This window comes from Mobula birostris, chromosome 10, assembly GCF_030028105.1.
Source record: "Mobula birostris isolate sMobBir1 chromosome 10, sMobBir1.hap1, whole genome shotgun sequence".
Taxonomy (NCBI): Eukaryota; Metazoa; Chordata; class Chondrichthyes; order Myliobatiformes; family Myliobatidae; genus Mobula; species Mobula birostris.
Genome location: NC_092379.1, coordinates 40,409,007 through 40,422,680, shown reverse-complemented (window position 1 = coordinate 40,422,680; position 13,674 = coordinate 40,409,007). Strand labels below are relative to the sequence as shown.

General features: G+C 46.9%; 1 protein-coding gene across 1 annotated transcript in view; it reads right to left on the bottom strand.

Moving 5' to 3' along the window:
* Window positions 1–1,914: 1,914 nt before the first annotated feature.
* The window catches only part of LOC140203613 (serine/threonine-protein phosphatase 2A 65 kDa regulatory subunit A beta isoform-like), a 48,372-nt gene continuing 36,612 nt past the window's right edge, over window positions 1,915–13,674 (bottom strand). The window contains exons 14-16 of the mRNA XM_072269661.1: window positions 6,327–6,469; window positions 3,342–3,433; window positions 1,915–2,277 (exon numbers count right to left, since the gene is read on the bottom strand). Coding sequence (XP_072125762.1) covers window positions 2,261–2,277; window positions 3,342–3,433; window positions 6,327–6,469 — 252 coding nt within the window. The 3' untranslated portion in view covers window positions 1,915–2,260. The remainder of the gene's footprint in view (window positions 2,278–3,341; window positions 3,434–6,326; window positions 6,470–13,674) is intronic.

Sequence of the window (13,674 nt, the reverse complement as noted above, 5' to 3'; positions counted from 1 at the left end):
CCCAGATGGCCTGTTTCCGTGCTGTGATTGTTATATGGTTATATGGAAGGCATCAATGTATTCTGCTATCCTGTATGACTCACTGCTGCAGTCCGACACGATGGGCCTGCCGGGTGGTATTTCTCCAGGAACAGTCCATGAGTCTGGGTTCCTGTGTATTTTGGGGAGGATATAGAACTTTCTTGCTCGTGGCTGTATCCCTGTCAGGTACTCCACCTGCTTCTTCCTGAGGTATCTAGTCCTTTCTAGTTCTCGCAGAATGGTCCTAATTTCTGTGTGTTTGCCAGTATTTGGGTTCCTTTAGTTTAGTGCAGTGTTCGGTGTTGTTTAATTGTCTGTGTGCCTCAAATAGATATTGCTGTTTGTCCATGATAACTATGCTGCTCCCTTTATCTGCTGGTTTGATAACAATATCCATATTTTCCTTCAGCTCTTTCAGGGCTGTTCTCTCCTTCCTAGTTAAATCGGGCTTATCCTGTACTTCTCTCTCCCTCTCCATTATCTCATCCAGTGCGAGGGCGAGGGTGAGGGTGAGGGTGAGGGTATGCGGGCAGTGGGCAAAATATCCCTCTAGTGTTTGTGGATCTCATACTGGAGATGCAGTATCTCTTCACCCTGCCACTTTGAAAACGGAACACATGACATGCTTTTTACGTGTTTCTGCTCCGCAAAAGTCGCAAGGAGGTAAATCCTGCACCTCTCTGGTGTGCAACACGAAGCAGCGTTTACCTTAATCCACTTTATTAGGGAAAGCAGTCAAAACAACAAATTAGGAGAAAGACGTCCACTGGTAACAGGTTAAACGTGCCTAACACAATCTCTAAAATCATTCAAAAAACTAACAGACATTAAATTACGTGATTTGCAATATTGAAATGGCATCCCAAATGTGACTAGACCACTGGAATGATACAATATTGTGTAATTCTGGTCGGGAAGAGAAGCTTAGCTATTGAAAAATCTACTTTAACTAATACGTACAGAAGCAATGGCTGCCTAACCAAACCATCAGGTAATCACAGCATCCACTGGCACTGCTGTTCAAGTCACTGGAATAATGAGGTCGGCATTGAAAGTCATTTCAATAACTGTCTAACGGGCACTCTTTCTTTTAATGTTAAAAATGATTAAAATGGAAATTAAGGTAGGTCAAAACTTATAGCATATCATTCAGCAACCTGGGGACAATGCAGTGCAGACACATGAGGCCCCACCTTCGGACCCATCAATGTGGAACCCACCCCTTCACCAGGCCCCATCAAATGCGAAACCCTCTCCTACATCAGGGTCAGGACCCATTAATGTGGACCACTTCCCCAAGCCAAGGCCCATCCAACGTGGGCCCCTCACTGGGCCCCTCCTCTGCCACCCCATCCGAGAACAGTTTCAGATTGGACAACATCTTCAGTTTTAATTCGAGCATTTGCCACTGGATGCTGGGAATACAAGCGAAGGTGTTTTGGGAAAGGAGGAGGAGGCATACTGGATACAAGTGACTGTCGACAGAGCAGCAAAGCTAATAACCTCACATCCTTGTTAACAGTTAAACCCATCGGATACACAATGCCACTGGGTACACTACAGTCAATGAAAATAAATAGGGGGAGTAGACAGCTTGATATCTCAAGCTAAATTGAGACAGCAGAAAGACTGCAGAACTAGAATCTACAAGGCAGCTAAAATCCAGTGACACTACGTATGAGACGTTTACATTTCCAGGGGTAATTCTTTAAAGAGTGTTGTGTGTGTGGCCTGGCTGCACAACAATGCTATTAATAAAAATGCTGGAGACAGGAGCGAAGTTTCATGGTTCTTTACTAGTAGAAAATGATGCAGAACACACACATACGTATCAATGTGCGCCTAATAGCGCATGCAACGATGTGTTACTACAACATAAAGTAGTCCCCATATTATACAGTAGGCTGACCCGGCTGATGCTGTAGTGGCGTCACCCCGAGTTTGAATCCAGCCGGCTCCCATGCACGCTTTCCATCCATGCTGGGTTACGAGCTGGTGATCTCTTTGGAAACTCACCCGGCAGAAGGCAATGGCAAACCACTGCTGTAACTTGCCTCGTACGCGGTTCCCCACTCCGTCAGAGAGGCGTGGAGGGAAATCGTCCGGCAACTGGAGAAACTCCGGATGTGACGTAACTTTCCTTTTCCCTATACGGTACAAAGAGAGAGTGAAGAAGGTTTTCAAAGATGTCAGCGGCAGATCTCGTTGCAAGTCTGGAGGGCCGTTTCTTCACTCCTTTCTACGATAAGGCAAGCACTAGATAAGAAGGAAAACATGCAGATTAGATATTAAAAGGAGACAAAATGGGAACGTTTCTGAAGATAATCAGAACACGCATCTATCTGTAAGCTATGATGACAACTTGTGGGAATTCTAGCGATGGAGTATGTCATTTCTAAAATATTGCAAGTGAATTCATACAATTGCCAACTCTTAATTCCTGTTGCTTCAAGACCTATTCGGGGAGATGGGACTCGTCAGCTCATCTAGGAGAAGGAAAATTCTGATCTCAAACCTCTGCTGCCTTGCGGCTGTACCCACTCACAGGGAAGGCTTCGGGAGTAAACCCGGAGCTGGAGTCGCTAAGGCAGTCCTACGCTGAATGACAACTCCTGTGATGCTCCTGGTACCAAACTCAATCTGCCGTTCCTTTGGGTGCATGCAGACGGGGAGCTTGCTACATGGGGCAACAGCTTGCTCTCCATGTCGTACTGCTACCTCCCTGAAATGAGTTTTTGCAGGGTGGGATGTCTGGCACTAGATTTTAACACCCGTTCCTAAACCCTAAAAATCACCTAATATAAACACAGAACTCTTTACTGAGGATTGTACTCAAAACTCTGGATTGGTTCTTAAAATATTCAGCTTACAGAAACAGGGAGGCAAGTAAGAGACAGAACTGAGAACTTCATGCTTGGCTCTATAACAAGGTTTATAATTCTGAACAATTAGTAAATCCCTTTAACTGGAAACAGTTCCAAATATCACAGCATTGTTCCAGCAGCTCGAATAACCCTCTTGCTGGTTCAGAGTTTTGAATCCATAATTTGTGTTTTATCCCCTTTAATGAACGTGCTGAGGACTGCATGTTTTTCCCCGACCCTCACTCGTTACACGTGCAGATTACAAAACACACATCTTTAGCTTAAAGAGCCTTTTCTACCATCAGTGCCCCCACAGCAGGAACCCAGCAGACACCCATCTTGTCTTGTGCTCATCTTCAGAGACCCAGTGACAGACTCTGGGACAATGCAGGCCACAACTGCTCGAAGGGAGAATGCTTATGCTCGTACCGAGCTGGGTCCAAAGCCACAACTTACCAGTCATGGCTTCCTGCGCAAAGTACTTTACGTCCATATCTTGGTCCTGACCCAATTTCTCCAGTATTGGTTTGAACTTGTTCTGTAAAGTGCTGTGATTTAAAAGCAATTTTTAGTACCTGTGACCTTCAAAAGAAGACAGCAGCACATTCACTTAAATCTAAAGCGATACTGGATATTACCCAGATTAAAATCTCCTCTTTCTGCCTCTCACGCAGGCTCCCACTACCACAACTGATCGTTTACTGGCCAGATAAGGGTCAGAGCTCAACTAGCAGACTATGGTCACAAACTGCAGCTGAGCTCATTTGGGTTAGTGGATGCAAAAGGAGAATAATTCGGATGCCGCATTTTTATGCCGTTGAAGAGAGGGGGCACTGAATGCATAAACTTCCTTTTAATGCAATCCGTCTGTTATTGCTTTCCACACAAATTCCAATCAAATCACAAACGCACAATTTCACAAAAATCGTTCACCGGACGGGTTGGCGGAGATACGTTGCTACCAAAGGAGGTGCAGGGTGCTCCTTCCCTCCGCAGACCTGCAGCTCACCCTTGGGCAAGGTGCAACACCTGCTTAAGACCCCCCACCTGATCAGGGTCACGCAATGCCGTGGGAGCAGATGGTGGACAGTCATGTGTGCAGCCGGTGCAGATCACAAGTCCTGGTTGTGCGACCACTGATGCCGGGCAGACAATCTCTGAAGAGCACTGATAATGGCTGGGGGGTGGGGGGGGGGGTCACCTCATCTTGTAAAAACACACACGGCCCAGAAGGCGTCAATGGCACAAACCAGTTCTGCAGGATAATTTGCCAAGAACAACCGTGGCCATGGAGAGACCACGATCGCCCACGTCACATGCTGATGAAGATGGTGGTGGCGTTAACTGAAATCTCACTGTGCGGTTTTCACTTCTAACCAGGATTTATCCATCAGTGGTTGAAGGAGAGAGGGAAAATGTATTAAAGAAGATTGGAGGAGCAAACTTTTCATGCAGGAGTTGGTAGCTGAGCTGCCAAAGGAGGTGGTGGTGGTGCAGGCCGGAACAAAAACCTGGACAGTCACTTGATAAACCTCTGGTTAGGTCACATTTGGAGTACTGAATTCAGCTCTGGTCTCCCCTCTAAAGGGCGTGGAAACTTTGAAGAAGGTACAGAAGATGTTTACAGGACGTTGCCTGTGATAAACCTCTGGTTAGGTCACATTTGGAGTACTGAATTCAGCTCTGGCCAGCTCTTTAAAGGGTGTGGAGACTTTGGAGAAGGTATAGAAGATGTTTACAGGACGTTGCCTGTGATAAATCTCTGCTTACGTCACATTTGGAGTACTGAATTCAGCTCTGGCCTCCCCTTTAAAGGGTGTGGATACTTTGGAGAAGGTACAGAAGATGTTTACAGGACGTTGCCTGTGATAAATCTCTGGTTAGGTCACATTTGGAGTACTGAATTCAGCTCTGGCCTCCCCTTTAAAGGATCTGAAAAAGGTACAGAAGACATGCTGGCTGGTACTGCAGATGTTACCGGAGAGGTTGCTTTCTCCAGGGTGATGGAGTCTGAGGGAGGGACGAGTTGACAGAAGTTTACAAAATTCTGAGGCAAAGGCAAACGGCTCACAGTTGAGATGTAAAAGCCAGAAGAGAACAGCTCAAAGATGTGCTGAGGATTTGAGTACCTGGAACACACCGACGGGTCTGGTGGAAGTGGATGCAGGTATGAAACAAGAACAAGTGTTTACGATCCAATGAAGGGTCACGGTCTGAAACAGCGACTGGTTATTCATTTCCATGGACGCTGCCTGATCTGCTGAGTTCCTCCAGCGTTTTGTGTGAGCATTGACGTATTTAAGACACTGTTAGACAGGCAAATGAACGTGCGGAGAATGGAGGATATCGGCCACGTGCGGGCAAAAGGACACGGTTCAATTAGGCGCTGCTTTATTTGTAAAGTCTGCAGGTGTTGGAAACCCAGAGCAACACACACAAAATGCTGGAGGACCTCAGCAGGTCAGGTAGCACCTATGGAAATGAATAAACAGGTGACGTTTCGGGCCCAGACCCTTTGTCCGGACTGAAAAGGAAGAATTAGTTTGGTACAACATTGTGGGCCAACGGGCCTGTTCTACAGGTTCAGTGAGCAAGACAGAGGGATGTGGAGTTAGTGTGGCTGAGTGGGTTTACAATAGCAAGGAGTGATTGTCAGTATAGATGCAATGGACAAGAGGTCATGCTTCTATACAGTACAACTGACTGTATCCAGAACCCAAAGGAATATTGCGCATTGCTTGGGAAAGCTGTAGTAAAATGAGGCCCTTGGAATACAAAGGCAGTGGAGAGACCTTAAACAGGTAATTTGGAGGGTAGAAACGGGCTACTAAATGTTCTTGGTGAGGATGTCCTTTCTTTAAAAAAAAGGGGAGAAGGCAGACGAGTGGGGTTGAGGGGAATAATAAATCAGCCATGATAGAATGGCCGTGCAGTATCGATGGGCCGAACGGCCTGGTTCTGCTCCTGTGTCTTATGGCCTTAACCTCTGGATAGAGAAGAAGATCGTTTAAGGGTACCAAAGGATCAAGGTCAAGCAGGAAAGTGAGGCAAACACCACAGGGGAAGGGGAGGCCCGAGGGTTAAGTTTATGCCCCTCTCCCATGCAGTACATGGAATGAGCTGCCAGAGGAACTGGTTGAGGCAGGCACATTAACAACTTCAATAAGCACAGGTACGCGGGCAGGAAAGGTTTAGAGCAAGGGTGCACAACTATTTTGGTGCCATGGATCATTACGCTAGGGGTCCATGAACCCCAGGTTGAGAACCTGGGACGATGGGACCGGCGGAGACGGTGGTCTTGGCCGGATTGGACCTGTGGGTACAAAAGACGGTGCGACTCCATCACTAAATGCCACCACAGTAGCGTCTCAATTTCCATTCCAAACTGGAGGTGAAACATTCTCCACAGGCCGGGTTATAAGCCCCAACTCAAATACTTACCTGGCATCTAAAACCGGTCCTATTTTCTGCAATGATTTAGCCACGTTGAAGCGAATGTTTGCCACCTGATCGCCTGCCATCTGGAGAACCGTCGGCAGCATGTGCTTTGCTGTGATTTCTTGGCCACAGGCTTCAGACAACACCTAAAAAAAAACAGCAGAAAATGCAAACGTTCATTCACAGCCCCGAACTTCACGAAGCAAGACTGAAGAAAAGATCATCGATCTGATTTGTGCGACGCTCAGAATGTATTTTGCCCCATGATAAAAAGGCATAGTCCACACTGGCACCAATGATCACCCGCAAGGAGAGAGATGAGGTCCTGCAACGGAGATTTACAGATCAATAGACAAGTTGTAAAGAAAAAGTGCTGGTATATTGTAATCGCTGGACTACCCCTTCTGCCATGTACGAGCGAGTTTAGAAACAGGAAGGCAGGACGGCTGAAATGTACAAAGTGTGGGTGCAGAGCAGACAGCATCACTGGGATCTCTTCCATGACAAGGTGACCCGAGCCAAGAGAGAACCAGGATTATAAGACGCAAGAGCGGAATTCGGCTACCGAGTCATATATGATGGCAGAATATAGCATTAGTGGTCAGACTCCTGGCACTGTGGAGGATCAGAGGAATCTTGTGGTCAGGGTCCATAGGACACTCAAAGCTGCTATGCGGTTGACTCTGCGGTTAAGGAGGCATACGGTGCATTGGCCTTCATCAATCGTGGGATTGAGTTTAAGACCCGAGAGGTAATGTTACAGCTATGTAGGGCCCTGGTCAGACCCCACTTGGAGTACTGTGCTCAATTCTAGTTGCCTCACTACAGGAATGACGTGGAAGCCATAGAAAGGGTGCAGAGGAGATTTACAAGGATGTTGCCTGGATTGTGGAGCATGCTTTATAAGAATAGGTTGAGTGAACTCGGCCTTTTCTCTTTGCAGCGTACGAGGATGAGAGGTGACCTGATAGAGGTGAACAAGATAATGAGAGGCATTGATTGTGTGGATTGTCAGAGGCTTTTTCCCAGGGCTGAAATGGCTAGAACGAGAGGGCATAGTTTTAAGGTGCTTGGGAGTGGGTACAGAGGAGATGTCAGTGGTTAATGAGGTGGAGGATAAATGCGTGGCTGACAGATTGGAGCAGGGGGCAGGGATTCAGATTTCTACATCATTGGGACCTCTCTTGGGGCAGGTGTGCCCTGTACAAAAAGGACGGGTTGCACTTCAATCTGAGGGGGACCAATATCCTGGCAGGGAGGTTTGCTAAGGCTGCTGGGGAGAGTTTAAACTAGAATGGTTGGGGGCTGGGAACCGAACTGAAGAGACTAGGGAAGAGGGGGTTGGCTCACAAACAGAGTAAGCTTGTAGACAGTGCGAGAGGGAGGATAGGCAGGTGATAGAGAAAGGATGCTCTCAGACCGAATGTTTGAGATACGTCTATTTTAACGCAAGGAGTGTTGTGAACAAAGCGGATGAGCTTAGAGCGTGGATCAGTACTTGGAGACATGATGTGGTGGCCATTAGAGACTAGGATGGCTCAGGGACAGGAATGGTTACTTCAACTGCTGGGTTTTAGATGTTTCAACAAGGACAGGGAGGGAGGCAAAAGAGGTGGGGGCGTGGCACTGTTGATCAGAGATAGTGTCACAGCTGCAGGAAAGGTGGACGCCATGGAGGGATTGTCTACGGAGTCTCTGTGGGTGGAGGTTAGGAACAGAAAGGGGTCAATAACTTTACTGGGTGTTTTTCATAGGCCGCCCAATAGTAACAGGGATATCGAGGAGCAGATAGGGAAACAGATCCTGGAAAGGTGTAATAATAACAGAGTTGTCATGATGGGAGGCTTTAATTTCCCAAATATCGATTGGTGGATCCCAAGAGCAAGGGGTTTAAGATGGGGTGGAATTTGTTAGGTGTGTTCAGGAAGGTTTCTTGACACAATATGTAGATAAGCCTATAAGAGAAGACGCTGTACTTGATCTGGTATTCGGAAATGAACCTGGTCAGGTGTCAGGTCTCTCAGTGGGAGAGCATTTTGGAGATAGTGATCATAATTCTATCTCCTTTACCACAGCACAAGGCTAATAGGAAGGAGCTTAAGAAGGAAATTAGGAGAGCCAGAAGAGGCCATGAGAAGGCCTTGGCAGGCAGGGTTAAGGAAAATCCCAAGGCATTCTACAAGTATGTGAAGAGCAAGAGGATAAGACGTGAAAGAATAGGACCTATCAAGTGTGACAGTGGGAAAGTATGTATGAAACCAGAGGAAATAGCAGAGGTACTTAATGAATACTTCCGTATTCACTATAGAAAAGGATCTTAGTGATTGTTGTGATGACTTGCAGCAGATTGAAAAGCTTGAGCATGTAGATATTAAGAAAGAGGATGTGCTGGAGCTTTTGGAAAGCATCAAGTTGGATAAATCGCTAGGACTGGATGAGATGTACCCCAGGCTACCGTGGGAGGCGAGGGAGGAGATTGTTGAGCCTCTGGTGATGATCTTTGAATCATCAATGGGGATGGGAGAGGTTCTAGAGGATTGGAGGGTTGCCGATATTGTTCCTTTATTCAAGAAAGGGAGTAGAGATAGCCCTGGAAGTTATAGACCAAAGAGTCCTACCTCAGTAAGTTGATGGAGAAGATCCTGAGAGGCAGGATTTATGAACATTTGGAGAGGTATAACATGATTAGGAATAGTCAGTATGGCTTTGTCAAGGGCAGGTCGTGCTTTACAAGCCTGATTTAATTTTTTGAGGATGTGACTAAACACAATGATGAAGGAAGAGCAGTAGACATAGTGTATATGGATTTCAGCAAGGCATTTAATAAGGTACCCCATGCAAGGCTTATTCAGAAAGTAAGGAGGCATGGAATCCAAGGGGACATTGTTTTGTGGATCAGAACTGGCTTGCCACAGAAGGCAAAGAGTGGTTGTAGGCAGGTCATATTCTGCATGGAGGTCGGCCTCAGTTATGTTCTGGGACCCTTACTCTTCGTGATTTTTATAAATGACCTGGATGAGGAAGTGGAAGTGGAGGGATGGCTTAGTAAGTTTGCTGAGACACAAAGGTTGGAGGTGTTGTGGGTAGTGTAGAGGGCTGTCAGAGGTTAGAGCGGGACATTGATAGAATGCAAAACTGGACTGAGAAGTGGCAGACGGAATTCAACCCAGATAAGTGTGAAGTGGTTCATTTTGGTAGGTCAAATATGATGGCAGAATATAGTATTAAAGGTAAAACTCTTGGCAGTGTGGAAGATTAGAGGGATCTTGGGGTCCGAGTCCATAGGACGCTCAAAGCTGCTGCGCAGGTTGACTCTGTGGTTAAGAAGGCATACGCTGTATTGGCCTTCATCAACCATGGAACTGAATTTAGAAGCCGAGAGGTAATGTTGCAGCTATATAGGACCCTGGTCAGACCCCACTTGTAGTACTGTGGTCGCCTCACTACAAGAAGAATGTGGAAGCCATAGACAGGGTGCAGAGGAGATTTACAAGGATGTTGCCTGGATTGGGGAGCATGACTTATGAGAATGGGTTGAGTGAACTCGGCCTTTTCTCCTTGGAACGATGGAGGATGAGAGGTTACCTGATACAGGTGTGTAAGATGATGAGAGGCATTGATCATGTGGATAGTCAGAGCCTTTTTCCCAGGTCTGAAATGGTTGCCACAAGAGGACACAGGTTTAAAGTGCTGGGGAGTAGGTACAGAGGAAATGTCAGGTGTATGTTTTTTACTCAGAGAGTGGTGAGTGTGTGGAATGGGCTACCGGCATCGGTGGTGGAGCCAGATATGATAGAGTCTTTTAAGAGACTTTTGGATAGGTACATGGAGCTTAGCAAAATAGGTGGCTACAGGTAAGCCGAGTAATTTCTAAGGTAGGGACATGTTCGGCACAACCTTGCGGGCTGAAGGGCCTGTATTGTGCTGTGGTTTTCTATGTTTCAATGCAAGTTTTTTTTATGCAGAGAGTGGTGAGTGTGTGGGATGGGCTGCCAGAGGCGGCGGTGGAGGCGGAAACGATCGGGTCTTTGAAGAGACACCTGAATGGATACATGGAGCTTAGAAAAATAGAGGGCTATAGGTAAGCGGAGTAATTTCTAAGGTAAGGACATGTTCGGCACAGCTTTGTGGGCCGAAGGGCCTGTATTGTGCTGTAGGTTTTCTTTGTTTCTATGAGTCTCCTCTGCCATTCCATCATGGCTGATTTATTTTTCCTCCCAACCCCATTCTTCTGCCTCCTCCCATATCTTTTCACGCCCTTAACAAATCAAGAATCTATCAACCTCCACTTTAGATATACTCAATGACTTGGCCTCCAAAGCCGTCTGTGACAATGAATTCCACCGATTCAGTACCCTCTGGCTAAAGAAATTCCTCCTCACTTCTGCTGTAAAGGGACGTCCTTCTATTCTGAGGCTGTGCCCTCTGGCCCCAGACTCTTGCGCTATTGGAAACCGCCTCTGTGCGTCCCTTTTATCCATATCTTTGCTCGAGCACTTTGGGAGGGTTCAAGCTGGTGAGGCAGCAGGGCTGGGACACAGGATACTAGTGTAGCAGGTGTTAACTCAGAATTCTATGTCAAACTCACTGAACAGGCAGGTCCGGTAAGCAGAGAAGGCAGAAATAAGTGGGAAAGCACGAGAGGGCTGGGAGGTTTAACCACATGTTTCCGAACATAGAAATTCACAGCACATTACAAGCCCTTCGGCCCACAATGTTGTGCCGACCAGGTAACCTACTCTAGAAACTGCTTAGAATTTCCCTAGCGCAGCAGTCCCCAACCACCGTGCTGCGGACCAGTACCAAGCCACAAAGCATGTGCTACCGGGCCGCGAGGAAACGACATGATTTGGCGATAGGAGTCGCTGCACCTTTCCTCATTCCCTCTCACCCACTGTTCAGCTTGAACACACGCGAGGTCATTACTCGCACATCATCCATGTCAGCACAGGAATAAGATCAGCTCGTCGAGCTTGCAAATGACGGCGGGCTGAAAAGTATGTTTGACATAACATCTCTGGCGACATTCTGGATCAAAGTCAAGGCTAAATATCCTGAGATAGCCATGAAAACACTGAAAACGGTGCTTCCATTTCCAACATATCTCTGCAATGAATGCAACGAAAACTAAATTGCGGAAAAGACTGGACATAAGGAACCCCCTTCGAGTATCGCTGACTCCCATCAGCCCGTGATAGGACCGTCTTGTTGCAGGGAAACAAGCCCAGGGCTCCCACTGAATCAGCGATATTGGTGTGTTGCAATGATTTTATATGCTCATGCGGGGAAAATACGTGCTGTGTGTTTAATATCCAAATGTTACTTAAAATGTTATGATGCTATTGATTTATAAGTGACTTGTAGAACCATACAACAATTACAGCACGGAAACAGGCCATCTCGGCCCTTCTAGTCCGTGCCGAACTCCACTCTCACCTAGTCCCACCGACCTGCACTCAGCCCATAACCCTCCATTCCTTTCCTGTCCATATACCTATCCAGTTTTTCTTTAAATATTTTCTTTTTCTTCCTTCTTGTCATAGGAAGCATGGAGAATATCTAGAGGGGACACAGGGGAGACTTGCCAGGAGGCTGCCTGCATTAGAGAGCGTGTCTTATGAGGAAAGGTTGAGTGAGTTGGGGCTTTTTCTGTTTGGGGTGAAGGAGGATGAGAAGTGTGGATAGAGTGGACAGCCAGAGACTTTTTCCCAAGGCAGAAATGGCCAATACCAGAGGCATAATTTTGAGATGATTGGAGGAAGGTACAGAGGTAAGATTTTTGTTTCACACACACAGAGTGGGTGGGTGTGTGGAATGCCCCGCCAGGCGTGATGGTAGAGGCAGATGCATTAGGGGCATTTGACAAATTCTTAGATAGGCACACAGATGATAGAAAAATGGAGGGCTATGTAGGAGGGAACGGTTAGATTGATCTCAGAGTAGGTTAAAAGATCAGCACAGCACTTTAACACAGTGCTTTAACGTTCTATGTTCTAGGTACAATTGCTCTGCCTAGTTTGCCAACTAACCAATTCACCATCATTAGCACTAACACTGCAAGACAAAGCTCACATTTTTATGTCATCTTCTAACCTTCTAGCCACATCCAAATCATTTGCAGGAGAGTTCCAGCACAGATTCCTGTGGTACGCCACGGGGTAATCACAAAAGCTGATCAGCAAATCAACTTTGAACCCAATTTGTGAAGTTACTTCGGATCCCTCGGTCTCTTGCTCATTTGGGGATTTTGTCAAAATATTTACCGAAGTCCCTGTAGACAACACCAACTGCATGAGAACACCCGTAACTCCAAGAAACTCAAACTGGCCGACAGAATCACCACTTGCACGCTGACCATTTCTGATGAAGCTCTGCCCAAGTGCAGCTGAATCCCGTCCCTCGAGACTTTTTACAACACCCTTTCTACCAGTGATGTTAGATTCACAGCTCTGTAGTTACCAGTTGCTGCCTTCGTCGAAGAACGGCACCGTACTGCTGGGATCCAGTTACCTGGCACCTGTTCTGTGACAATTTAGGATTTTAAACAACCAGGATCCTTGAACACACACAAAATGCTGGAGGAACTCTGCAGGCCAGGCAGCATCGGTGGAAAAGAGTACAGTCGACATTTCCAGCCGAGACCTTTCGGCAGGAGTGGAGAAAAAAGATGAGTAGATTTAAAAGTTGTGGGGGGGGGGGGGTGGAACGTGAGTGGAGAAAGAAATACAAGGTGCTGGGTGAAACCAGGAGGGGGGAGGGATGAATTAAAGAGCTGAGCAGATATCACAGAGTGAGAGAAGGTTTCACTGACTCCCGTCGAAGGGAAGCAGAGATCACGGAGGGGGAGCAATGAGAGAGGGTTTCACTAAACTCTCAAAGAGACCTTGGGAGCTCAGCTCTTCCTTCCCATAACAGCCAAGGATACATTTCATCAGGCCTTGGAAACATATCCATATCCAACCCCACTAAAGACTCCTAATAACTCGGTTTCTTGCCCTGCTCGAGTTTTCCAGCCACATCCTTCTCTCACTCTGTTTCTCACGAAGTTTTCCTGGATCCCCCCTCCTTTGGGCCATTCCCTTTGAAATCGTTCGTGCTGATATCAGAGAAGTTGAGGTTCTGTACTGCTATAACCTGATAACTCGCACAACTGTGCTTTGCCTTTCTCCTTCGTATCCAGGACATCTTTGAGGAGCGATGCCTCAAAAAGGCGGCATCCATGGTGAAGGACCCCTGCCACCCAGGACATGCCCTCTTCTCACTGCTACCCTCAGGAAGGAGGCACAGAAGTCTGAAGGCACACACTCAGCGATTCCAGAACAGTCTCTTCCCCTCTGCCATTTCTGAATGG